Raw genomic sequence first — 25,590 nt, 5'->3', positions numbered from 1 at the left:
AACTCCTCTGGCTCAAAGCTTTGCATTTTCCTGTACTAATAAAGGATGGAGAGCAGGAAGTTTGCAAACTCCTACTAAAGGCAAAGGCAGGGCAGAGACTAGCCTATTGCCGCTTATTCCACCTCCAATCACACCATCATCTTTGCACTTTGTCCTTCCAGGCCACCCAGATTGCTCACTGGAGGTCCTTCTATCAACCAACTTGAATATCTTATCTTACATTCCACACTATGATAGTCAAATTACGTTGGTGGCATCTCAGGTTGGTGTACAGAGCTCTGGCAATCATGCCAGTGACAGCGCTGTCAATATTTGTGCTAATGTCACCGCCAATGTGGCACCCATTACGCCAATGAAAAACTCCAAAGTGCACTCGCTTCAGGGAACAAACAAGGTAAGAAGGAATTTTTTTATAATGAAATCACTAATGCTCTGCATAGGGTACTCATGTCACCATGGTTGAGTCTTCGAGTGACTCCGACACTCACCCATCTTCACCATGGTCTTATCCTCGTGTTACATTCTCAAACCAGAAGTGTAAGGGTGTTCAAGCGGTACCATTGGCAACTCTACCCACCAATATGTTGGAATCTATGTCCCCGAGTTGTATTACCCATCAGGCATCTTTGGCCCCATCATCCAATAATTCAGTCATCATCCCTTTTGGCAGCAAGACTATGACTATCTTGGAAAGCCTGGGATATCCAGACACCTTCCACCTTGTTTGTCACCAGATCTGTGATCAGCACTTGGTGAAGAGGTGGGTTGTCAAATTGCAGGAGGAGGCTAATGTTTCTCAAGAAGATGCGGAGGTTATTGTGGATGCCATGTTGAAAGATTGCCAGGTCTCAATTTTGTAATTTGCATTTGGTTTGGAGGTTGATCCTGTATATATTTTCATACTAGGATTGCTATGCAGGCTCATACTCCCCCTCTCATTTGTTTGAACTCAATGCTGTCAAATTTATGATGAACCAGTCCTACAACCCTCATCAACTCATCTCTCATATACGTCAACCCCAGGTTAAGATGTCTAAGGAAGTACATCAGTAGTTAACGAAATGCAGGCGCACCAAGTGCCTTGATGAAGAACAAGAAATTCAAGCCATTCTCAACTACATTAATGCAAAGGCCACTGAATTGGCATCAAAGTTCAAACAGCCATGCTGTTAGTATGTTGAACACTTTTCACTTGGCTCGACGATTCACCAGCACAAACACTACAAGACGAGTGCATGGCATGCCTTTATGCACTTCAAAGGTCTGAAGAGTAACAAAGGTAGGCTACGTGTTTCTAATATAATCCTCACAACACTGACAAGACACGGGGCAGGCAAGGACTTCAATGACAAGTCTAATGTTGCAGACTTAGTCCAACACACTGCAGAATACCGTGACCTCACAGATGCAGAGAAGGCAAAGCTTGTAGCTGAGTTCAACGCCCTCAAGAAAGGAGCTAGTAACCGTCCTCCAAACATAACTGCTCGGACATGTGCTGCTGAATGTGGTCGTAGTTTTCAGTACATCAAAGAAGAGGTGAGTCATATTCAATTGTATTGTTAGATACTTAGTCTTATATGTTTAGCTCGAGGCTCTCAGGCTGCATGTTGGTACTGAAGTGATAGTCTTCATGGTCCAAGACATTTCAGATTTTACCATGGCTCCCAAAGCATTTTTTACCAGTCCTACAGCCGAGCAATTTGTTCACTTGTACTTGCACAAGGATGTTGCTCAGTTGGCTACTGACTTCGAGAGTACTATACTTGCCAGTGGTTTACTCTTGAGTGAGTGAGTATATTACCATGGTACAATGTTTTCTAATGCCCATCTAGACACATCCACCAATCACCATGATCATGTGTCTAAGGCTAAAACAGCTATCAGAATGGGCCTTTGTGCCTCACTATGTAAGGTTTTATATTGATTACATTCATAAATTGTGCTAACAAAAAAAATACAGGCGAGGTAACTAACAACTGTTATGTGAAACCTCTTGGATGAGATCCGGTGGCGCTAAACCCGCAAGGAGTGTTTGAAGTGTGGCCTTTGGCGCTAGCCCAGCAAGAAGCTTTTCTGCACTAAGTCTGAGTAAAGGTTGAGACCCTTACTTGCGTAGAGTCAATTGGAGTTTCTCAAGGATATGATCCAAGAGATGGAGTTCAACTCAAGAGTATCGTCTCAAGAGAAGATGGTTCTGTGTACAGAGGGAGTTCTCTTAGACAAGAGAAGTTCAGACCCAATGACAAGTATCAGATGAGATCCAAGTAGATTCAAGTTAGAAAATCTGTCTACAAGAGAAGTGATATATATATGTAAAGTGAGATACCAGTTGAGCGGTAAGGGTACAGGGTAAGTGGAGGTAGTACCGAAGCAGCAGTAAGGGTTGAGGGCATGTATGAGTCATAGGTAAGAAAGGGTAAGAAGTACCAGTTGAATGGTAAGGGCAAAGGGCATGGGGAATCCCTATCAATGAGAGAAACGATACAGTGGGTAGGGCATAGGGTTCAGAAGAAGCCATGGCTTCTATGATCTAGGGGTAGAAGCAAGAGCTTCTCGTGTTTCAGAACAACAAGATCAAAAAGAAAAGAGATAGAAATAGGATCATAACCATGGTCCAGGTCTAGACGAGTCTGAAGAATGAAATGACGCACAATGTTCATGTTACTGTAACAATAATCTCTCCACAACAATGGAATTCACGTAGTATCATAACCTTGTCCACTGTTATCAGGTCAAGCTCATTGGTTGGACTCACCTGCAGTGGGCAAATCCATCAGATTTAAAGGGCAGTATAGAGAGCCTTGAGAATCTTGCGGATGCCATTGGAAGTGGCATGTGCCGTTTTATTCCTATCTCAAGTGAAGAGCTTGAAGATCATTTACAATGTGCAAAGAATGGAGAGAAGCTTACCCCCAAGGTTGAGCCTCCCATGCCCATTGAACCAACCTGCAACTCATTGCCTGATGTAGTCCAACCATCTGCTGAAACTGACTTGACCCCATCTTCACCTTCAACTGCAGAGTCTACCTCCATCAATCTTTCGCTTACGCATTCCTCGGACTAGAATTTTACTCCCCTGACTTCACTTCCACCTGCATCTGACTCTGAGAACGAATTGTCTACTGTGTTGTGTAATGTTGATGTGAATGATTTTTCTCATGACAACTCTTTCACTGGAGATGGCAATCATGAGCCTGATGTCAACAACTCTCCATCTACAATACCCACTGGTAGTACCTTCGATGAACCCACCCGTGTCTCCACATTTACAGATGATATGTTGGATCCCGCTCTTTGCACTCACAGTAAGTCTAATAGAACCGCCTAATGAATGAATGCTCACTTCAACCCTCTGCAGCTTCTAGTACAACTGACACTGTGCAGCGCCTCATATCACCTTCCCCACCTCACCTCCCTGTCAACAATTCAGACTGTACGCTGACTCATCTCGAACTCCACACGCTAGGTCCCCAGTCACAACCTTTTGTGACATTGGGTGCAACTAATGGGGATGCCCTTATCTCCATGATGAATCACAAGCACAAGTGCACTTTGACCGACACTGTTCTATCACATGAACAACGCCCTAAACGTGCTCACAAGCTCACAGAAAAAGCCCAGCAGTTGCAACCTGACTCAAGTGAGAAACATGGCCAGCGCACTGGGAAGGGGCTCTGGTGGGGGAAAAAGAGCAAGGCTGTGGTTGAATCAGACCAGGAAAATGTCTAGCTTACACTCAACATGTTGTAGAATAGTTCATCTCAATATATATGTTCACAACAAAAAAAAACATATGAGAACATTGAATAATTCAGTAAAAAAGCAGTATAAGGCTTATATATTACACTATACTTAATAATATGAAGAAATAGCAGACAGGCCATGGTATTTTGACCATATGTAATGAGCTCGCTGTTGTTGATGACGAGCAGACAGGTGGTAGTGTTGTGCCTGTTATGGGAGGTGGCAGAGTTGCCAAAACAGGTGATGAAGTAACCAGCACCCACAGTGCTCCCTATGAAAAGAATACAAGTAAAGGGCTATAGCACCGCTGGTGTGCACCAGCGGTGCTCCATATAAACGAGTTTAGGCTTTATTAAGTGTTACTAAGATTACCATAGGGCCAGTTGACTAACTAGGTAATGTGGGAAACATAGGTGCTGACATTGATCTGATTTCAGAAGTGACCTGTCTGATATCAGACAAAATCTGACTGACTGATTTTTTGATTTGACTAGTGCACCTCAACATCACATGATCCAGACCTTATTAGCTTGTCATTCCCAGTATGGTATGACAAGCTAATAAGCTCAGAAGGCCTTGTATCCCTATACTGCCAGTAATTACCCCAATAAATGCTTTTATCTTACCTTCAGAAAAACAAGGACTTAGTCTACCGTTGTGGGTACAACAAGTGCAGTGGAGAGAAATTGATCTACTACACAGTTGGGTCTTTGCTGCCTGCTGCCTCACTTGACAACAAGCACGTTCGACCCTAAAGGGGATTGCTACTGGGGAGGGCTAATCTCTGTCTAAGCGACCCTATTCAACCCTACCGCAAGTAGGATGAGGATCCGCAAAAATGCGGAACAAGCAGAACAAGCGGAACTCATGCAGAACAAGCGGAACCTGAGCGGAACTCAAGCAGAATGGAAAGGAATGAAACAGAACTCAAACAGATAAAGCGCGGAACGTACTGATTCATCGGAACTCACAGGCAAAGTCGAAGGAAGTATATCATGAGGTTAGATTGATAGTGGGCATAAGTCAAAGTGGTCCTCTAGTAAGGTGAAGGACAAGTGGGAAGGTAAAAGATGGGATTCAATAAAAACCCCCAAGCCCTGAGTACCACTACTTAAAGGGAAGATTATTTTCAAGGAACACTGAGGTACAGGTAGTAAGTTCTCAGGAAGCGGAAGTGAAGGCAGGCAGTGCACATGGGCACAATACTCCGGAATAGGGGTCCGTGCCATAAGGGCATGTGTCAATTTGATCCGGATAATGTTAGGAACAACAGGAAGAGAGATACAGCGTACCAATGGACCTGGAAGGATTGGGACAGGACATGCGAAGGTTGTCCGACAATGCGCAGGAATATCGGATAGTGCGGGCGGGTTCTGAAGGATGCGCGGGAATGCGGAACCCATCGGACGATGTGCGGGAAATGCGGAACGTGCAGAATATGGAAAATGTGCAGAATATGTGGAACTGATGTGAGACAATGTGGAAAGGACGGGGTTTTATGCCTACAGTGGGGGAATTCCCCACACCGTGAAACCAATCCTTTGCTGCCAAGTATGACAACAAAACATACCCAAAACGACAACAATGTCACGCAACTGCTGTTCGTCATTGCTGGCAACATCTGAAACCTTCGTACTCATCGTCATCCACAACGAGCTCAATAACTCCCTTGTTTCTCAGCCATTTCTTTCACTTTGTCTTGCCACTATGTTTATCACACCTGTATATTTTCAATGTAGGGCACTGCACATGAAAATACATAGTAATTAACATAACATGGAAAAACGGCTAAGTATCAGGCAGCAAGGGCAAAATATGATGGTCCTTGGCACAAAAATCACTCTGCAGATGCAGGAGGAGCACCTGTGGCATGGGCTGCAGTTGTGAGAGGAGGAGAATTGACAACAGGAGGAACCTCAGACTCTTGCGGGACGTCAGTGGGAACCTTTTTCCGTGGTCCACATGCCTTCCCTTTGTCAGATCTCTCTTTCCGAGCCTTTTTCTGCACAGGGACACTATCACCGTTGCTTGAGAACAGTGTTCAGGACCTCTGCAGATGGAGCCTTGCGTTTGCGTCCACAAGGTTGAGAGGAGCCAGAAGGACGAGGGTTAGCATCCAGCTGTGGTTGAGTCTGTGGGTCAGTGTTGTTGGGGTGCACAGTGTCTGTAGTGACTGGTGATGACTCGAGAGGGTGCTTGGGTGAGCTCTACATATCAGAAATTGCATTTTAAATGAGTATTAAAACTTACCTCACTTAGTTGAGTGCCCTCCACAGTAGCTTCGTTCTGTCGCACCAATGCTGCCTGGAACTGATCCTCCTCCCAGAGTTCGAATTCAGTGTCAGTGAGGCAGCGGAATTGAGTAGCATCAGATTCCCAAGCACAGTAAAGGACTGACAGCTCATTGTGTGAGCTAATATCACTGGGGGCCCAGAATTTTGCCAGCAGCCAATTCTCAATAATGATGCGGTACTGTGCAGTGACGTTAGTGTCAAAGTTTTGATAGTACATTTGTGAAACCTTCTGCAGTGCAGCAACGGTCTCTAAGTAGAAAATCAGTCCACCACATACAGGCAACATAATGAAAAACTAACGAAGTTTTTGCAAGACTAACTCGCTTATCTGCCTCTTTAACTGTATGACCTCCTTGATGTGTGTTTTGGCTAGACCTAGAACACTCATATTAGTCTTGAATAATGCCTGTAGAATAAGATTAAGCTGACCTTGCACACCTGCAACACAAAAACCCTCCAGTCTAAAGGCAAAATCATGAACCAAAGATTTCAAACATGCAGTGAAGAAGTCATGAGCACGTTCAGTATGAAATACATGTGGTTGGTTAAAGTGGTCAACATCTGAGTGCACAGCAAGCATAATTATCTTCATGCCTGTCCGTGCATTTAAAGCAGCAAGCTAAAATTTTAAAGAATGAGTCAGATGTGCAGTTGGTGCAAGATTTGATGTTCAAACCTTGCGATCAATGGAAGCTAATGTTCGTTTACCATCTTGAAAAGAGTTTACTGCAATATTTCACTGAGATAGCTCCTTCATTTCTCAACGATCATTAAGGTCTCCAACAGCATCCTCCATTATGGCTTCATGTTCATCCTTCAACATGTCCTTCCAGCGTTCCGACAAGTCCTTCATCATTGCAGGGGCCTTCTGACACTCAGTACCAGGTGGAAGCACTAAGATTCATCATAGGTCAGATGACTTGACTTCCCATGCATAGCAAGCTGCAAGCTGACTTACCGTCATTAGCACACTTCACCTCCTGTCGGACAAATGCATTCCAGCAGAGTTGCTGGACATTTGTTAACCATTTTGCATGACTGTTGCATAATTGTTTCATAGTAGTAGTCAACTGAGTGACAGCCAAACTTTTCACGTAATTGTATGGCTTGTTCCCATATGATGTCTTGTGCTGCAGCAAGTGCAGCTGAATACTCAGTATGAAATTCCTTGCACCACTTTCTGGCAGCTGATTTTTCAGCTGCACTACGTTTAACATGAGGACAGGAACTACGATGCCAAGGTTTCTGGACCCTTTGTGTTGACAACTTTCGCATTTCTTTAGCATAGCGCTTAAGGTCAGAAGGAGAGAGAGTATTGGCCATAGTAAATGCAGGTAGTAGTATGCATGAAGTAACAGAATGAGAAGTGAAAACAAACAGCCAACAGCCAAAATAATTGCGCTAAGGGCCCATGTGATTGCTCCATTACGTTTCAAGAGGTCCATCATTATAGTCTGCATCCATAGACATCAGATTCCACAAGAATGTTGCCTCCATAACGGGCATGCCTTGAAGAGGGAGTGTGCAAGAAAAATGTTCCTGTGAATCACTGGTATGAACAGCATGCTGAACATGAAACAGAGCACGCATAGTGTAGCCATGTGCTTGGAGATAATTGTCCACAAGGAATCCAAATGACGGAAGGGGGGTAGAGTCCAGGGGTAGCGGGTGAGGGATAGCACGCTGAATGCCAGAAAACTCGTGGATATAGCTATAGATGGGAGACCAATTGCTAGATTGTATTTGTGGATGATCTGGTAGCCGCCAGGTAGTTGGTTGCGAGTGTTCTGGTAGCTGCCAGGTAGTTGGTTGCGGGTGTTCTGATGTTGCCTGATATCCCTGATGGTGTCCAGGTGAACCAGTGGCTGGAGAGATCGACAGAGAAGACAGAGAAGAACTTAATGATGGGGAATCTATCATCACTAAGAAGTGTCAATGAGAACTATGACTAGCTCAAAATCACTAATGTGGAGGTGCAGAATCGCCTAGGGATGTGTTCAAATGCTCTCATCAGGTCTTCTTGATTGGTGTGGTTGGCAAAACTTGAGATGATGAGGGCTGCAGTGCAACTCATTGGGTCTTCTTGATTAGTGTGGTTGGCAACACTTGAGAGGATGAGGGCTGCAGTGCAAGTTCCATAGTGACAGCGGTGTTGTTCTCCCTAACCGCCCTACCACCCTTGATAATGAACCATTCCATAGCTTCTGCAAATGTTGTAAGTTTCTTCAAGAGTGGTGATCAGTACCCTGTGACATTGACTTTGCAGTCACGTGTTAAGACCGTGCTCAGGGGTAAAGCGGAGTCTGAGGGGCTTGGCTTCAGCTCGTATGCTGCGCCCCTTACCCGAGTACATGCCCCTAATTTCGGGATGTAGTCCGACACGAATTCTATGTGTTCTGACAGGACGTCAGAATGGGGGTCCTCCGAAGGAGGACCGACAGACTACTAGGTGAGCACGGGAAAGTCGGGTGGGGGTTGTTCCACCCGACAGGAAGGAAGCGGAATACTACTGCGGTCAGAACCAACAGTAGAAGCGGAGCAGAGGGGAACTGCTTGGACGAAGTCCGAAGCAGAGTGGAACGGAGGGGACGGAATGCGAGAGTGCGGGGGTCTAGTTCCTGATGCACGGGGAGTCAGAAGAGTGGGAGGGAACGGAGGAACGGAGGAACGGAGTGAACGTAGGAACGGAGGAACTTAGGAACGGATGACGAGGAACGGAGGAACGGAGGACGGAGGACGGAGGAACGGAGGAACGGAGGAACGGGAGGAACGGAGGAACGGAGGAACGGAGGAACGAGGAACGGAGGAACGGAGGAACGGAGGACGGAGGAACGGAGGAACGGAGGAACGGAGGAACGGAGGAACGGAGGAACGGGAGGAACGGAGGAACGGAGGAACGGGGACGGAGGACGGAGGAACGGAGGAACGGAGGAACGGAAGGAACGGAGGTAACGAGGAACGGAGAACGAGAACGGAGGAACGGAGGAACTGGAGGGTGGCTGACCTAGGGAGTCAATCCCCTAGGCCGGCTATCAGGAGTTGACTAGGATCAGGCCCAAGTCAAAGAACAGAAGAGCAGGGCTTAGAAAAGGTAATATTTAGACTGAGTATCTACAGATAAAGGTACATAGGTTCATATACTCTAAGTAAGGAGCATAGCATAGCAGAAGGCTATGTGCTGAGTGTACAGGATTACAATGGGATGACTGAGACATACAAGAATGAGGCTCGGAGAAAAGTATGTACGCAACGGATCAGACTCGCTAGGGTATAGGGATTACCAGGGATCCGAAAAGCGGAACTATAATACTAAACGGGGATAGGACCAGTTGAGTGGTTCCTAGTCTAGGGGTGGACCGGTGAGGTGGTCAGACAGACTAATGGTCAGGTGGGTCAATACAAGCGGAACCGAAGGATCCGAGCGGGGAGGAAAAGTGGAGGGAGTAGGAGTAGGATCAGGTGGACTGATAGGGCGGAGGAGCGGAACCCCAGATAGGGTCGGATGGAAGGGGTATGGTGTCGGAGGACATAGGGGTAATGTTGGAAAAGCGGAATGGAGTTGGATGGAGGTAGCAGGGCTAATCCTACTGAGATGCACTTCATGCATTGTCGGGGAAGGAGGAATGAAGCGGACAGGGAAACAGGGGGTCGGGCCAGCAGTGGGGATGCTCATAGGAGGTACTGGGGGTACTCAGATCCGGTATATGACATTATGACAGCATCTTGAGGAGGTATGTCATGTGCAAATGTGTCAATGAAATCATGTGGAAGGAGATAGTTGGACTCAACAAAACACTGTGTGTCAGCAATCTGACAAGATCCTACTGATGCCATGCGCTTAGCGGAATTTCCCCCATCAAGTACGTAGAATCAACTAAAATCAAGGAGAGGCTCATCAACCACTTCATAAGTGCAGGGGGTACAGGCATTCAAGACCTGCCAGTTAGGTATGTCACATCCCAGGGCTGCTAACATGTGCTTCTCAACCTTCCTGAGGAGAGAAAGATACACGTCAAAGGCATCTGAGAGAATGGTGCGGTATCTTCGGTGGTAGGGCAACTAGAGAAGTACTTTAGTTTGTAAATGATCTAATGAGTGGAAAATAGATTAATAACTCACACTGTAGGAGTTGCACAGTACCTTAGCAAATGCTTCAATACTGAACAAAGGCTTTCGGTTGCAAATGAGGCAGTAGTGTTCAAGGGTGCATAATGAGATTGCAATTGTTGGTGTGATAGGTGTGGGAGAAAGGTAGCCAGCACTGTAGGAGAGAATCCACAACAGACATACTATCTGCACTGTGAGGGCTAGTAACTTTGTGACTAAGCATGAAAATGTGGATCATCGGAATGGTGAAGGAATGATCAGTATCTGTGACAGACATGGGTGAGGCGGAGACAACATCTTCACAACTAGAAGATAATGCCTTCCATTGGAGGTAGGTGTCCATGAGTCCAGCAAGGAGGGGTAACCAGTTTGCATGTAGGCTGTCCAAGCTGATTGCGCCAGGTCTGTTTGTCTTGATATTGGCGCTGAGCCCACCTGCACAACATTGGTGTTTAAGAATAATCAATTAAAGTAGGACTCATGGAGAACTGATGTAGTCACGGACAGCATTCACAAATACCTCATCCTCTGACCTGTCTGGCTGCCCACCATCAAGTACAACTTCTCCTCTGCCTTCACAATTGACCCATGTGCTGTCTCCGGCGTCAGTCTGCATTGAGTCTTGTTGGGAATACATATCATTGAGACTAGATACTGAATCAGCGGCAAGGCCTGCTTGAAGAGTTGAGAGATGTGGTGTAGAATAGAAAGAAAAACACACCTGTGATATCCTGAAGGTATCATTGTTGTGCGTGTTCCCATTCTTGATGGACACCGTTGTGGGTGAGAGTCTGTTGCTCATAGCCCCTTCGAGAGGCTTGGACAACATGGAGAGTGTGTGATATGCCACCTTTCCGATGTCTCACTGCAGTCATCGCTGGAAGAGAGAGGAAAACCAAGGTGTGGTAGCATCATGGCGGGAGTCATTGAAATACCAATGTGGACACATATCAGTTGCATCATTTGGTAATGCATAAACACTAGGGCAGGTGAGTGGTGGATGTGTGGAACATAGTGGCAAGAAAAAGTGAAAGAAACGGCTGAGAAACAAGGGAGTTATTGAGCTCGTCATGGATGACGATGAGCATGAAGGTTTCGGATGTTGCTGGCAATGATGAACAGCAGTTGCATGACATTGTTGCCATTTTGGGTATGTTTTGTTGTCATACTTGGCAGCAAAGGATTGGTCTCACGGTAGACTAAGTCCTTGTTTTTCTGAAGGTAAGATAAAAGCATTTATTGGGGTAATTACTGGCAGTATAGGGATACAAGGCCTTCTGTTAAGGTCGTGCTCAAGGAGGAGGTTACTCAAAGGGCTTCGGCTTCAGCTCGTGTGCTGTGCCCCTTACCCGAGTACGTGCCCTTAATTTCTGAGGGGCAGAGGGGAAGTCTGATGGAAGTCTGGGGGAAGTCCGGAGGTCAGACATCGGGGGAGTTCGGCGGAACTCTGGAAGATTATGAGAGAATGGGGTAAGGCTACTACGGACAAGTCCAGAGTAGAAACAGAACAGAGTTTAGACTACCCTAAGGTAGAGCCGGAGATTTAGTCCTAAGGTTTTAACCCTAAGACTCAGAGGTAGACAAGAGATGAGACTCAAGTCCAGAGAAGCAGGAATGAGCAGAACTAAGATGATATTTGAACTGAGGAGTTCCGGAGTATTACAGGAGTTTATATACTGTAGGTATCATGTAAGTAAATCAGTCAGCAAAGTAAGGGCTATGTACGAAGCATGTGGAAAGTCTATTAGTAAGTGTATACGGATCAAAGCAGTGAGGTCGGAAATGAAGTACGAATGGACAGATCAGTAAGCATAGCGGAAAGGATATAACTGGTAGCCGGAGCAATAGCTATTCTAAAAGGAGCCAGGGGTGAGTGTGGAGATGGGGGCGGAGCGCTGGTGTGGGGAATTCCCCCACTGTAGGCATAAAACCCTGTCCTTTCCGCATTGTCTCACATCAGTTCCACATATTCCGCACGTTCCACGTTTCCCATGGATCGTCCGATGGGTTCCGCATTCCCAGCACATCCTTCGGAACCTGCCCACACTATCTGACATTCCCACACATCATCGGACAACCTTCGCATGTCCTGTCCCCATCCTTCCAGGTCCATTGGTACGCTGTATCTCTCTTCCCGTTGCTTCTAACGTTATCTGGATCACACTGACACATGCCCTTATGGCACGGACCCCTATTCCGGAGTATTGCGCCCATGTGCACTGCCTGCCTTCACTTCCGCTTCCTGAGAACTTACTACCTGTACCTCAGTGTTCCTTGAAAATAATCTTCCCTTTAAGTAGTGGTACTCAGGGCTTGGGTGTTTTTTATTGAATCCCATCTTTTACCTTCCCACTTGTCCTTCACCTTACTAGAGGACCACTTTGACTTATGCCCACTATCAATCTAACCTTGTGATATACTTCCTTCAACTTGACCTGTGAGTTCCAATGAATCAGTACGTTCCACACTTTATCTGTTTGAATTCCATTCCATTCTGCTTGAGTTCTGCTTGTTCTGCTTGTTCCGCATTTTTGCGGATCCTCATCCTACCTGTGGTAGGGTTGATTAGGGTCGTTTATGCAGAGACTAGCACTCCCCAGTAGCAATCCCCTTTAGGGTCAAACATGCTTGTTCTCAAGTGAGGCCACAGGCAGCAAAGACCCAACTGTGTAGTAGATCGATTTCTCGCTGCTGCACTTGTTGTACCCACACCAGGCGGAATAACAGGATGGAGAACTGGACTTTAGTGGGGGAGATCCGGAATTCCGGATCCAGAGGTACGGGATATGACACCTTCCGAGCTTATTAGCTTGTCATACCATACTGGGAATGACAAGCTAATAAGGTCTGGATCATGTGATGTTGAGGTGCACTAGTGGGCCTGCTGTCAGTCACATCAGCCAAATCAGGGAAAAATTGGGTTTCCTGATGAATATAATCAAATTTCCTGTATTTTTGTGGATTGTTGGAAACTTTGACAAATTTTCGCCTATCTGCAAAGGGACTTGGAGTATTTTACAGTATTTCGACAATTTGAGACAATTTTTGAAAATATAACAAAATACTGATGGGAGGGTTTCCCTGATGACATGACTATGCAAAATATCTACAGAAGTAAGTAAAGAATGAATGTAATGTAGTCTGCCTCTTACCCTTCAAATCGGCACTCCGTAAATGACCTCTGAATGCTCGAAATAACTTCGAAAGCTCGAGTGATCCCTTCCCATCCCACATTTCAATACAGGTGCCTTCATGTTGCTGGCAGAACTTTTGAGCCTGTGCATTGATCATTGTCGGTCCCATTTGGTTTGCTTCCTCTTCTTCAGACTCGATATTCGTATCATCTGTCCTGATCATCTCACCAAGAACCGTGTTGGCAATATCTTTGTCGCTTATAGTGCTGCTGCGGTCCGGTTTGGTCCGGTTCATAGAGGGTTGAGCAAGAACCAAGAACCGAACCTTGGTCCGGTTCTACTAGACTCGCCGAACCTTGAACTGGACCTTTGTGAACAGTTCAAAACAGTCAGGTTCGGTTTTTTTTCGGTTCGAATGCAAACCGAACCCAGTTTTTTTTACAGCTAGCAAAAAAAAACATAGACGTAGTATAATTGGAAGGAACTTTCAACCATGCTTGCAGTACTTGCTAGCAGCATGTAACGACAAGAAAAACTCATTTTCTGGGTCTTTGTCGTGCAAATCTGCACAGGCTGCCGACTACAACTTCAGAGTCATTCTCACACTATATGTTGACAGCAGGCAGGACTGCCATGTGGACTGTTCGCATGCCAGGATTAGATGCATGAATGACATGTATTATGATATCAGTTACTCGTATGTCCTGCAAGAGGGAAGCCCATAAGGCACTGCGTCAAGCACATCAGATTCATCAGCGTGTGATGCGATCTCTAATGAACATGTAGGCTCGAATAGCCAAAAAGGTAGAACGGGATGCTTATTTGCCAACAGCTGCTTAGCCACAGTCAAAATCGTGTCAGAGTTGATAGCCTTGACATGTCCAGCTTCCTTCCAAAGTTTAGCCATGTTGCGCTTGTCCTTTCTGATATTCCCTCCAGTGCTTTGAGGTCTAACAGAATATCCCGCAATCTCAACTCCAGCTCTATTCCACATGAAGTACACAATGCGCTGACACTTACAGTGCTGCCATGGGCACACAATATTTCCCACTGTGTTGCAGATGATGGGGGGACAAGGGGAAAACAGATCTGTGAATTGAATTGGACGCATGAGAACGAGGCATGAATGAATGAACACTAAGAAACCACCAGAGTCACCAGATCTGTCATTATGACAAGGTTGTGGTCAATGATGTAGCGCTGTGCATATACACGAGCGGAAGACAAGGTCAAAACGAAACATGAGGCTCGCTGTTCTGCTAGATCACTGACCAAAACAACAACCAGTGAGAAATACAACCCAGCACGATCCACAGTGTATTCACCATTTGCTATTCTGTATTCTCCAGCATAGCTAATCCATAGCCTCTCGAATGCCAACTCTAAAAAGTAAAGCACCAGTCAATTACACACATATATCACACTCCAAAATGACTCACTCATCAAGCTTCAAGCTTCATAACACCCCAATCATACTGTCTCCGTGGGCTCTCCCTCCTCCTTTGATCCCGTCCTTCATAGCTATGTCTTATCTCTATCGCTGAGAGGCTTTCGAGAGAGTCTTGTCTGTTGGTGAGATGTTGAACATTTGGGGTAAGGAGAGGAGGACCAAATCTGTTTTGTATCCGTAATTAGACGTTCATTATTACATTTTGATTTGAGGGTATGGTGAACAAGAAGAGAACGTACCTGAGGTTCCCCAGCCCTCAACGGGCCTCTCTCAGTCTTGCACATTGATGGCATGTGCTACAGCATGACAGCCATCGTAGTATCTGAGGCAGATGGACCGGATACTCAATGGGATTGATATTGTACCTGCTGCATGTCAGGTTTAGCGAGAGTTTGATCAAAAGGCTCGGGGGACAGGTACTGTTCTGCCCTACGGTTGGTCCGATGTTGGAGTTCAATCCAGGGAATCTCATTATACAGGCAAGCTCAACCGATCACAGTACATATGCAGCGGTGTGCACACCTATGCGAGGTAAAATCATCAGGGGTACAGCACAGCGAGCGAGGCATGCAGTAGCAGCACCAGGGGTAAATTTATGAGGAATGTCATGTATGAGCTGATGTAGGTCCTCACGAGAACATGGTTTGATTCAGGTAATGATGATGGGGAGTGGAGGTAGGTTGCAGAGAGGAGAGTTGGCCCCTGGATGGGATGATGGAGTTATGATGCACTGTAGGGAGGATATGAAGACTGGGATTTCTACTAGGCCATAAAGAGGGTTAGAGAAGTCCAAGCAAGAAAGTAGATGTAGATATACGCACCATAAAATTTGAAAGTCTGTAGACCTCTTCTGGCTCCTCAAGCCTCCCTCTTCCAGCTTATTATAAACAACTTCTCCACGTTTCGGGTGCTTGTCCTCAATTAACTCTCAGAGTGAATGCTATGTAGGCCATGACCAGGCCAAGTTAGAAATGGAGTAGAGGCCTTACAATTGGCAAGTGCCAAGATATTACTTCAGATGAAGAATCCGTGTCAAGTAGCTGATTCTATTTCCTCTGAGCCCTAAGAACTGGATTTCGCTATATTTGCGCATGGCTGAGAGCAACTTACTGCAATGTAATACCCATCTTCCAGACGATCAGATCTTGATACCGGTACTTCTCATTCGTTCTTTTCTTTGTACACGATCAACACCTTGCTGGCAGGTTCACCTCTAGTCACAAACATGAACTCTGCTATCGCACTGTCCGAGTCCCATCTCAATAATTTAGCTCGTTGTGTGTTGCGAGAAGCTCCTACCTCGTCACCTGGTGACATGAATCACCATTGGCGTCCATCCAAACCTCAATGTAATATATCAATCAGTTTATTGAGTTTATTGCGCTTGATTTGACGGTTAATTCGTACCTTGGGTCCTTGAGCTTTATTGGACAGCAGGAGGTGCGGGATGCGAGCCTCCGGACAGAATTCAAAGTCAATACAAATCTAAAGGATCCCAGAAGTCAAAGTGACCATGGGGAACCAGACAGAATTCAAAGTCGGTGCAAATCTCGAGGATCCAGAAGTCAAAATGACCATAAGTGTGCCTCGCCAATGTTGCAAGGAAGCTTCGGTTCGGGGTTCGGAACGGTTCGGGAACGTCCGAACCTATGTCCGAACCGTTCGGGAGACAGCGGACCACGAACCTCATTCCGGTTTGGTCCGCGCAAAATTCAGAACCATGGACCGAACCCAGGACGAACCTGACCATTGGTCAGGTTCGAACCGTGGTTCGGGACCGGACCACGGCAGCACTAGTCGCTTATGTCAGCTGTAAGTCCATTCTCACCAATCTCCTTCTCTTCGGGAGGATCGAGAAGCTCATCCAAAGAGAGTAACTCGCCGTGAATACGGTTCTGTGCCTTTAGATCCTTCGTGGAAGCAACAAGAGACTTTCCTGCAGTCACCAGCCATCGAGATCGTAGCAGTCATCCGTATACGCCACCGCCTGCATACCGCCAGCACACGTCACACCATCCGTTCTAAGATTAGGAAGCGTGATGGTTGAATCTGACACGCTATGAACACTGCGAACATCATATTTGAGACCGTTTACCTTATAGGGGATCGGTGATTCCTCGGGAGTCGACAATGATGTAGCTGAGTACGTTATGCATATGCACAGACCTGCGTGGCACGGCTGACTGGAGGCTAGCTGTAAAATCCCTGGATGATCAGGGCAGGCATCTTACGAGACCCCCTCTTGGTGTCCAGGCTCCAGATTGACGTGTACTCAGCATCTATTCAAGGAAAAACCACCCTGCATGCCAGCGTTGAAACTTGAAATGCTGTCTGGGCTCTACTTTTCTCGAGCAGATATATCGAAGGACGACGAAGGGCGGCATTATGAATTTCTTCCGGACCACCGCCAGAATTGAGAAGACTCGACGATCTACAATACTGTCCTTCAAATAGGAAGTTTTGGACCAGTCCCTCGCGAGAGTCGCTCCCTAAATATTCTCCGATCGCATTCATTGTTTTTGCGACGGCCAGGCGCAAACTTTAAGGCGCAAATCCTCCAAAATCGCGCTGTTTTTTTTCCAGAGTCCTGCGGATTGATCACGGTAAAATTTCGTTTTGTTCCTGACATTTTATCCATGCACTCGACGTTCACACCCGCATTGCCCGTGATGGCGCACGATGAACATTGCAAGCCTGCATGTAAATGAAGATTTATTATGATGTTGGACTGACTGTGACTGTACGTATGGCGCACGGGATGAGTCGCTTAGAGTTGACGTCCGCAGAGGTCAGACAGGATCAGACACCTCCCCGGGAATCATTGAATCCGATTTCTAGAGAATCGGTTGTGGAGCGGCATACATGGGTGTTATGAGGTGGCATGTGACAGAAATATGCCTCGCTCCACCTCGTGAGTGGCAGACGGCAAAAGGTTCTGTCCTCTATCCAAAGCGGTAATGGTGCGCTTCTGACATACGTTATACTAGCTGATGTATATCTTACCGCGTTTCACAGTGTTTTGAGAGACTGAAAAATTCACAGATGTGAAAGAATATTTCGGACTAATCCGAACGAGGGTGTGCAGAGGCGTGCTATAAAGTCTACTGCATGTCCAGAAAGTCTGTATCGACTTATCTGCGAACGCCTTCCAAACACACTCGTCTTCTCACCAGAGACCCCACAATCTTAACAAAATGCGCTCTTTTACTACCTTCACAGTCCTCTTTACGGCTCTTTTGAGCACCTTCACCAACGCTACTCCCATCACCGATCTTGCCTCTGTCAAGTCTGATGTAACCGGTCTGAACAAGCTTGATCTCCCTGCCGTGGGTCGGGAAATCAAAATTAGTTCTTCGGGCGAGACCGATGTTGAACTTCCCTCTGTCGCTGTCGTCTTCACTACTGTCTTCACCCAGATCCAGCCCTTGACTAACCAGCTTAGTAAGTCATCAATATTCGACATTGACTCCAGCATGTCTTATCATCTCCTTAGCCTACCTCACTCCGCAAAACGCTAGCGTTGCTGCCATCTCACCTGTCATCGCTCAAATCAAGACTCAGCTTACCGGTGCTGTTCCTCAACTCCAAGCACTTGTTGGCCAGGAATCCTCAGTCATCCTTGCGCCTGTTGATGGCGTCGTCTCGTTGACCGTCGCCGCACTTGCAACGCTCATTGCTGATGTCCTCACCGTAAGTATTTGTAATGCAACCCAGCTTTTGTTGTTGCTGAGTCTCTGCTTGTAGCTTCTCTTCACTGCTCTGGGTGCCGTGCTCAGTATCGTCGGCGGTGACGTCCACGCAGAGATCCTCCCCCTGCTCACTGACCTCTGTGGCGTCGTCACCTCCATCCTCCAAATTGTTGTCACCCTCGTTGGTGGTATCATTGTCTCCCTTCTTCCTCTCCTTGTTCCTGTTCTCTCTATTATCGTTTCTTTAGGTCTCACAGGCCTCTTGTCCCTCCTCGGACTCGCCCTTTGATGTGTGCCCTGCTATTCAGCGTCACTCATTCTGGCGCTAATTCGACCATATCGTTATTTATACCCCCGCACGATAGGGACGACAAAAGCATAAATTATTAGATCACGAACGTTGCAATGTTGTCATATACTTTAGTGCCGACATTACACGTTTAGCTTTATGATCGGTACATATTTCACGCTCGATAGCGCAACTAGGCAAATTCAGACACTATTTGGCATGATATTCTTTACAGCTAGTGGCTGTCACAAACCAACACCATGGCACGCAAAACGGTTTACAATTCCGCGATTTGAATTGAATCACAGCGAAGGGTCGGCATTATCTGAGCCGGTCAAATTTCATATCTTCCTCGCTGCAACACTCAGTACATATGGTGGCTGTTTGGCTGCTCCACCACTGAAAAGATGGCCAGATGTTTCAGTTCGGTGAGACTTTTTTCGCCCCATAGACTGGGTTCAACTGGTCTGTTCAATCGACGCCACAGCTGAACCACTTTACGATTGAATTAAGTACCTTGTTATCAAGGAGATATATCCGCCGTTCGGATAGCGCGCGCCCTGAGCATGTAGAGTACTCCTATAGCAATCATAAATATTTACTGTCTGGTGTTTGGTGCCGAACATCATGATCACCGCCAACATAGACGCGACCAAGTGGAACCCAACTAGGACCCCAGAAATAGCGTACAACACCGGGGTCCGGCGGGTAAGCAAACTTTTTTATTCACCAATTCCTCATGCACCTGCGGCTGTTTTCATATCTCCGTACTCCAGATCCATCAGGTGATGCATTCCGGGTTTGATGGAGATGTGTCATTATCATGCTTCTCGCTTCTATCCATGTACTCACTCCGAGTCGTAACGCGCGTTCTAAAGGTGAGGATCTGTCTATGTACTCGGGCGTCCGTCTTTAGGTCTGATGGCTAGCTAGTACGATATGACCGGTGACTGTCGACGAGACAGCGTTCATACTGATTCCTGATGCCTGATCCGGTACATCCCACCGCACTGCACACGCCAACAACGGTGAGCGAGCACCTACAAGCTAACCTCGATAATGTAGACTGCAAACAGGTTGCCTCCCCCAAAGTTTCAGTATTCACAATCGAGGTTATTCCAGGGCCCACATATAGCACAATAACACCAGCAAAGGCTAGTAAGCACTTATTTATTCACCAACATTGAACTTGCTCGTAAAACTCACATTCATTTTCATAGCTACAGTTCTTTTTCGTATCTCTAGACTCTCACTGCTCCGACGACGACGACGACGATGGTTGTAGATCCGATGGAGATGCTTCTCGTTCTTATTCATGCACTCCTAACACATTTTCTAAAGGTGAGGATCTGCCTTATGTACTCGGGCGTCTGGGTCTTCCGACGCTGGTGACTGTGGATGAGACGACAGCCATCCTGATATGCCACCGCATCGCAGTGCACACGCCGACGATCATGAGCATACCTCGATGGTGTTCACTAAAACCTGCGATGAAGAGCGGTTCCATCACCGCTTTTAGTGATCACAATCGAGGTTACTACATACATGTCCTACATATGGCAGCTGCTAAGCAAGTACTCGTTCCTCGCAAAGTTAACATTCGCATTTACTCTTTCATCTCCAACTTTTTTTCGTATTTCTCACTGCTCCGAATGCGATGGTGATGATTCCAGATTCGCTGGAGATGGAGATGCTTCTCGCAGTTATTCCTGTGCTCACTCGTAATGCGGTTTCTGAAGGAAGCCCTACGTACTCGAGCGTCTGGGTCTGATGACTGACGACTGACTAGGCCGGTAACTATTAATGAGATCGCATTCATCCTCATACGCCATCGCACTGCATACCACGAGCACCCTGAGGGCACAAGTAACATAACTAACCACGACATCAGCTTCAAGATTCCAAAGCGCGATTGTTGAACCTGACTCGATGGATTTATGAGGCAGCGCTACAGCATATACCCTTGACGTTCCAGTAGTTACTCACCAGTCCATGTGTCACCTATCAGCGGCAAAATCAAAAAGTCCTATCCCCTCCCAAGACTATACACCAATCACATACATCCAATCAACGAACTATAATACAACACGCTATGAACACTGCGAACGTCATATATACTTTTTCGAGGTAACAGGCTCAGCGCTCAGCAAGAACATCCGTGCAGCGTACTTCAATCAACCCTCGTCAATCAACGTACGCAATCCAACGACACTCCTCAAACAATCACACACACACCCAACCAAACAAATCGCACAAATCGCACCCACCCACTACACGCTTACACCCCCTCCATAATCAACCTAAGCGCTTCCTCACTTCTCGGGCGGATATCGCACACGAACGGGCTTGGTGTTCTGTTGGTGTTGGTTAGCGCTCGCTCGTTATGTATGAATTTGGATTTGGGGTTTAGGGTTTTAGGGTTTTAGGGTTTTGATTGGGTGGAGGGATGGACGAAGATGTTGGGATTGTGGACGTCGAAATGGGGTGGGGGGTGGAAGAAGGGGAACGAAGGAAGGCAAGAGAACCAAGGCAAGAGTGAAAGCGTGTGAATGGTGACGAGCAAATGGAAGGTGAAAGCAGGAAATGAACGACTGGAATGAAGATGCGTGGTAAAACGCACAGATAGAATCGAACACGATAACAAACGGGACGCAAAAGAAAAACGAACGCAAGAGAAATCGGAACTGGAATGAAATGAAAACAAGAAGCGCACGAACCCAAACCCAAACCCAAACACGATGCGAAACCACCCACCTAAAAACAGCATTCTCAAACTTGATAACAGGCTCAATCTCAACCCCCCTCTCATCCCTCGCCTTCCTAATATCAAGCGTTGCGAGCATACAAGCCATAAGGAGCCATACTGAGGATTCGACTAGGTGTGTGCCTGGGCATCTCCTGTGTGTGTGTTAGCGTCATGTTGGTTTTTTTGAGGGGAAGGAGGGGGAGGGGAGGGGGAAGGGGTGTAGCAGAGAAGAAACGCAGTATGTTTCGAAACCACCACACTCCTTCCCCTCCCCACCCAAACCCAAGATCGATCAAAGAAAAACACGGAGACTCAGACTCACCGTCTTCCGAATCCAAATACGAACGCTCGAGGATCTGTCTCTTTCCACTTCTCCTCATCCTCATCCCTTTCCTCATCAGGTTCACGCCCATCATAACCCCCACCTCCATCGCGCCTCAACCACCTCCCAGGCTCAAACACATCAGCTCGTTCATAAATCCGCTCATCACGCATTATAGCCCATATATTGCCAAAGACGAGGCTTCCTTGGGGGATGTGGAGGCCTTGGTAAGTGTCGGGTTGGGTTAGTCTGTGTGGGAGGCCTGTGTTTGATGTTTGCGGAGGTTGATGTTGGGGGTAGACGTGCGGGCGAATGAGAGATGGTGACGCGAGCAGTACGAGTGGAGTTGTAGGGAGACAAACGCCAAATCAACAAATGCGCACCCCAAAACACCGATGAAACGAACTCACTAAGCGGAACAGGCACCCCCCATCTAAGCGTCTCTGTAAACACTGCATCGCAATAGGGTAACTTTTCGCGATCTTCGAATGTGGGTAGTCTTCTTGCCGTCGTTTTCGATGTGCCCACTCTATCGTTTACGCCCACCCCATCGTCTACGCCCAAGATCCCACCGTTGCCCAATACTGCATCATCCCCACCCAAAACCGAATCAAGTTCCGCTTGAGCAAGTTCAAGAACATGCGGGTATTGAATAAGAGCGAGGATGAAGTGGGAGAGGGTGCCTAGGGTTGTATCGATGCTAGCTTCGAGTTCGTGCGCGGGTTAGTTTGTTTTTGTGGGTGGAGGGGGGCAAGGCTTACCGGAGTACATGGAATTAGCTGTCCAGCGGATATCGTGATCTAGTTGGGGGTCGTCTGGGGTCGGAACTTGTTTTATCTCAGAGGTGAATGAAGCGTCGCTTGAGGCATCTGAGAGTTTGATAGGTTCGAGGAGTGTTGATACGAAAGAAGGTCGAGCGGTTCCTTTTTTCTGTCGTGCGTTACCTCAGTAAAGAAATGGGAAGGGAGGGAGGGACGTACAATTTCTGCTTTTACGAATGCAAAAGGACGATCTACGAATTCTTGCATTTTATCTTTCCAGATCGAGGCGTTTCGTTTGAAGGAAGCGCCTGGGAACCAGTTGGGGATATATTTCACTAAGTAGAGGGGTAGTATCGATGAGAGGGATGAAGGGGAGGGGACTCACGGGCAGGAAAGAGGTCGACGGGCCATATGCCACCACCGCTTGCGATACGATTTGCAAGGATGTCTACGCATTCTTCTGCGAGGTTCAGGAATGGGTCGTCGTTGCTTTTTACTTGATGACCGTATACGACGAGGAGGGTGAGTGCGCCTGCGTATCTAGTATCCATAAGGAAACAGCGTATATCGAATAGAGAGAGAGTACCTTCGAATATGATCTTGAAATTTGAGTGGACTACTAACCAACCTCTTCAAAAATGGACTAGTCTCCATTTGCATCAAAGGATGATAAGTAGGAATAACAGCAGGTCCAAAGGCCTTCTGCATAAGTTTCCTCTGTCTCCTCGCTCTATCCCCATAGGGAGTAAACGCCACCATATTATCACAGCCACAAAGTTCACCAGCCATGACGAGATGAGGTTTATCGCTATATATCGCGCCTCGTTTATCTAGGAGGTCGAATACTGCTTGTGGGGTGTTGAGGAATATGAGGCTTTGATTGAATATGCGGAGGTGGGTTATGGGACCGTAGGTGTTTGCCCATTTGAGAGCTTTGAGCCAGAGTTGTGTGGGTGTGAGGTCGAGGATGTTGCCTATGAGGGGGAGGGGTTTTGGACCTGGGGGGAATTTGAATGGACGATTGGTGATTCTGGTATAGGCGAGGAGTGCTAGGGCGAAGAGTATGAATGAGAGGAATGCCATTAACTCGTTTTCCGGTTATCATCGCCGTTGTTTATATTGTTTGTTATTACGTGGATATCGATGATTCTTTGTTGGTATAATAGATGCAAGTATCCTAACAGGTTAATCGCTTGCTCATCATTTCCTACTCGAACTCATCAAATACCCGTTTCCTACTCTTTCCCACGGTGAACCTTCTGACCGTCCATGTAGGAAAAACACAACTACCGCCAGTAACACTTCTAGCCGCATTCTCAACGATCACGGAAAAAAATCAGTACACGACTCGGTGCAACGATCGTACCGTTAAATTTGCTGAGAATGAATATCCAACCTTTAGGAGAGTTTACATTACAACACACCGCTCATGCAGCTGCATATTCTCCACGCAAAGCTACTAGGCATCAGTGGGATTCAGACAACGGTACAAAGTCACGACAAGTACGCACCCTTCATTCCTCCCCCTTTCTCTCCCAACACCAGCGAATAACAGAATCACGAATATGATATTTAGGTCTTTCTGTTCGAAACAGAAACACCCAAATATCAGGTTTGCTTTAGATCGGTCCCTATTCGACTTCCACTTCACCGTCCCTTTGATCCTTCTTCTCCTATTCTGCACCCTGCATTTCAACGTATTCCATATACAATCCCGTTCTTTCCCTTCGAGAACCCCGCGATCCGAATTCCTAATTCTTACTCTCCACCCATTCCGATCCTGATCCTTTGTATTTTATCCCAGTACCGGTGATTCGAACGATGAAAAGGAGAAACGTGCTCTGACTCAGAGTCAGAGCTTATTTGACATTCGTCGGATTTAGGAAACACTCACTCGTCTGTATATTAATTACTACGTGGTTCGTTTGAAACAAAAGAGTGATGTTGTCTGATCGTGTATCGGTATGAGACGTGGAGAGGGGTGGGGTGGGTGGGTTTCTCTGGATTGAAGACAAGTTCCTTGGGACTAACTCGTGCCCATCACGATGTTTATCAAACGATTCTTAGATATGCAGGGCACCACTCGAGTGCTCTGACGAGTATCTGGATCTGCATTTGAATATGTCAGTAGACGTTCAAGGATACTTTAACGGACGTACACCACACATCTCTGGTGCTCACTAGGACTGCTAGTTTGGCTTCGGCTTCGGCTTCAGTATGCTAAAGAGGGAGGGTCTATTTGTTTAACGCGTCTTACCAGCACTTCTGGTGAAGCTACCTATGTATTTTGAACTTGACTTTCACCAGAAGCGGAGGCAAGATAAATAAAAAAGACGCCGCACACTCTACTTACACCTCCTGCTAGTGTCGCGGGACTTTGGTGACGCTGAAGAACGGCGGTCTATGTCAAAGCGTCTTACCACCTCTTCTTTGTTTTTCAAGTGTATGAAGTCACCTTCACGAGAAACGCTAGTAAGACGAATAAAAAAGACACCGCCTAGCTCTACATCTTCCCTAGTGCCGCAGGGCTTCGGTACCTGTGACGCAAAAGATAGCAGGCCTTTTATGTGATGCGTCTTACCAGCGCTCCTCGTGAAGCTAACTGCGTACTTTAATGCCACAGTGGGACCTCGCAAGAAGCGCTGGCAAGACCAAAATAGAGAGTATACTAGAGACTCTACTAGAATCTAACATATGCATCGGTGATGAGATGGAGATGATAGAATCCAATAAAGTCATTCAAGTATCATCACCATCTCCAAGTTCACGCCTTCAATGAACCGTTTGCGGATTCATTAACATTCGCATATGGCCCAAAGGCGTATGTTTTCTCCTATATATACCCCCACTCGAAAATCAAGTGTTTGCGCCCTGTTGAAAGAAAAGCGGACTCGCTTCCGCTATCTGTCGACAGGGTACATTCAGTGCTGATAAAACGCCAAAGGTTTCTTGATCCTAGTTTCAAGGCTTGCGCAAGAGAATGGGAAAGGAAAAGGGAGCGTACGGTCAAGTTGCTGTCCCCGACGCCCGCATGTCGTGGAAAAGAGTTGAAAT

The 25,590-nt window shown here is 46.7% G+C and overlaps 4 protein-coding genes across 4 annotated transcripts; 2 read left to right on the top strand and 2 right to left on the bottom strand.

Moving 5' to 3' along the window:
- Window positions 1-1,197: 1,197 nt before the first annotated feature.
- Window positions 1,198-3,064, top strand: EDB91DRAFT_1055558 (uncharacterized protein; the record flags this gene model as incomplete). The annotated part of the gene is made up of 6 exons (XM_041313930.1): window positions 1,198-1,279; window positions 1,334-1,536; window positions 1,586-1,769; window positions 1,833-1,912; window positions 2,129-2,170; window positions 2,705-3,064. Coding segments are annotated over 6 exons (951 nt in total), but the record flags the coding sequence as incomplete, so codon positions are not given.
- A 2,517-nt stretch (window positions 3,065-5,581) lies between these two features.
- Window positions 5,582-7,361, bottom strand: EDB91DRAFT_1249918 (uncharacterized protein; the record flags this gene model as incomplete). Its single annotated transcript, XM_041323154.1, has 9 exons — window positions 5,582-5,746; window positions 5,793-5,939; window positions 5,995-6,287; window positions 6,339-6,413; window positions 6,468-6,657; window positions 6,715-6,749; window positions 6,804-6,932; window positions 6,997-7,076; window positions 7,126-7,361. The coding sequence occupies 9 exons, from the start codon at window positions 7,359-7,361 to the stop codon at window positions 5,582-5,584; spliced, it is 1,350 nt and encodes a 449-aa protein (XP_041175659.1).
- Window positions 7,362-17,576: 10,215 nt separating this feature from the next.
- EDB91DRAFT_499589 (uncharacterized protein) lies at window positions 17,577-18,758 on the top strand. Its single transcript, XM_041327479.1, has 4 exons — window positions 17,577-17,683; window positions 17,745-18,170; window positions 18,223-18,419; window positions 18,474-18,758. Exons 2-4 carry the CDS (start codon window positions 17,924-17,926, stop codon window positions 18,705-18,707), a joined length of 678 nt encoding a protein of 225 aa, XP_041175658.1. The 5' UTR covers window positions 17,577-17,683; window positions 17,745-17,923; the 3' UTR covers window positions 18,708-18,758.
- A 1,996-nt stretch (window positions 18,759-20,754) lies between these two features.
- On the bottom strand, window positions 20,755-23,715 carry EDB91DRAFT_1141824 (cytochrome P450). The gene is made up of 8 exons (XM_041319028.1): window positions 23,123-23,715; window positions 22,922-23,076; window positions 22,756-22,871; window positions 22,537-22,705; window positions 22,186-22,479; window positions 21,776-22,037; window positions 21,462-21,605; window positions 20,755-21,061 (listed from the first exon to the last, which is right to left on the bottom strand). Exons 1-8 carry the CDS (start codon window positions 23,617-23,619, stop codon window positions 20,986-20,988), a joined length of 1,713 nt encoding a protein of 570 aa, XP_041175657.1. The 5' UTR covers window positions 23,620-23,715; the 3' UTR covers window positions 20,755-20,985.
- Window positions 23,716-25,590: the final 1,875 nt, after the last annotated feature.

This window comes from Suillus paluster, assembly GCF_016628075.1.
Source record: "Suillus paluster strain FC165 chromosome Unknown EDB91scaffold_38, whole genome shotgun sequence".
Lineage (NCBI taxonomy): Eukaryota > Fungi > Basidiomycota > Agaricomycetes > Boletales > Suillaceae > Suillus > Suillus paluster.
The sequence above is the reverse complement of the archived record's forward strand: the minus strand, read 5'-3'. Positions and strand labels throughout refer to the sequence as shown.

Bases quoted from the DNA above. Each gene is read 5' to 3' on its own strand.
- EDB91DRAFT_499589 (XM_041327479.1), top strand. From the start codon at position 17,924: ATGCGCTCTTTTACTACCTTCACAGTCCTCTTTACGGCTCTTTTGAGC. The intron at 18,171-18,222 runs GTAAGTCATCAA...TCATCTCCTTAG, and splicing joins GCCCTTGACTAACCAGCTTA to CCTACCTCACTCCGCAAAAC. The intron at 18,420-18,473 runs GTAAGTATTTGT...CTCTGCTTGTAG, and splicing joins TCATTGCTGATGTCCTCACC to CTTCTCTTCACTGCTCTGGG.
- EDB91DRAFT_1141824 (XM_041319028.1), bottom strand. From the start codon at position 23,619: ATGGCATTCCTCTCATTCATACTCTTCGCCCTAGCACTCCTCGCCTAT. The intron at 22,872-22,921 runs GTGAGTCCCCTC...CCCTCTACTTAG, and splicing joins CGTCGACCTCTTTCCTGCCC to TGAAATATATCCCCAACTGG. The intron at 21,606-21,775 runs GTGAGTCTGAGT...ACACACACACAG, and splicing joins GTATTTGGATTCGGAAGACG to GAGATGCCCAGGCACACACC.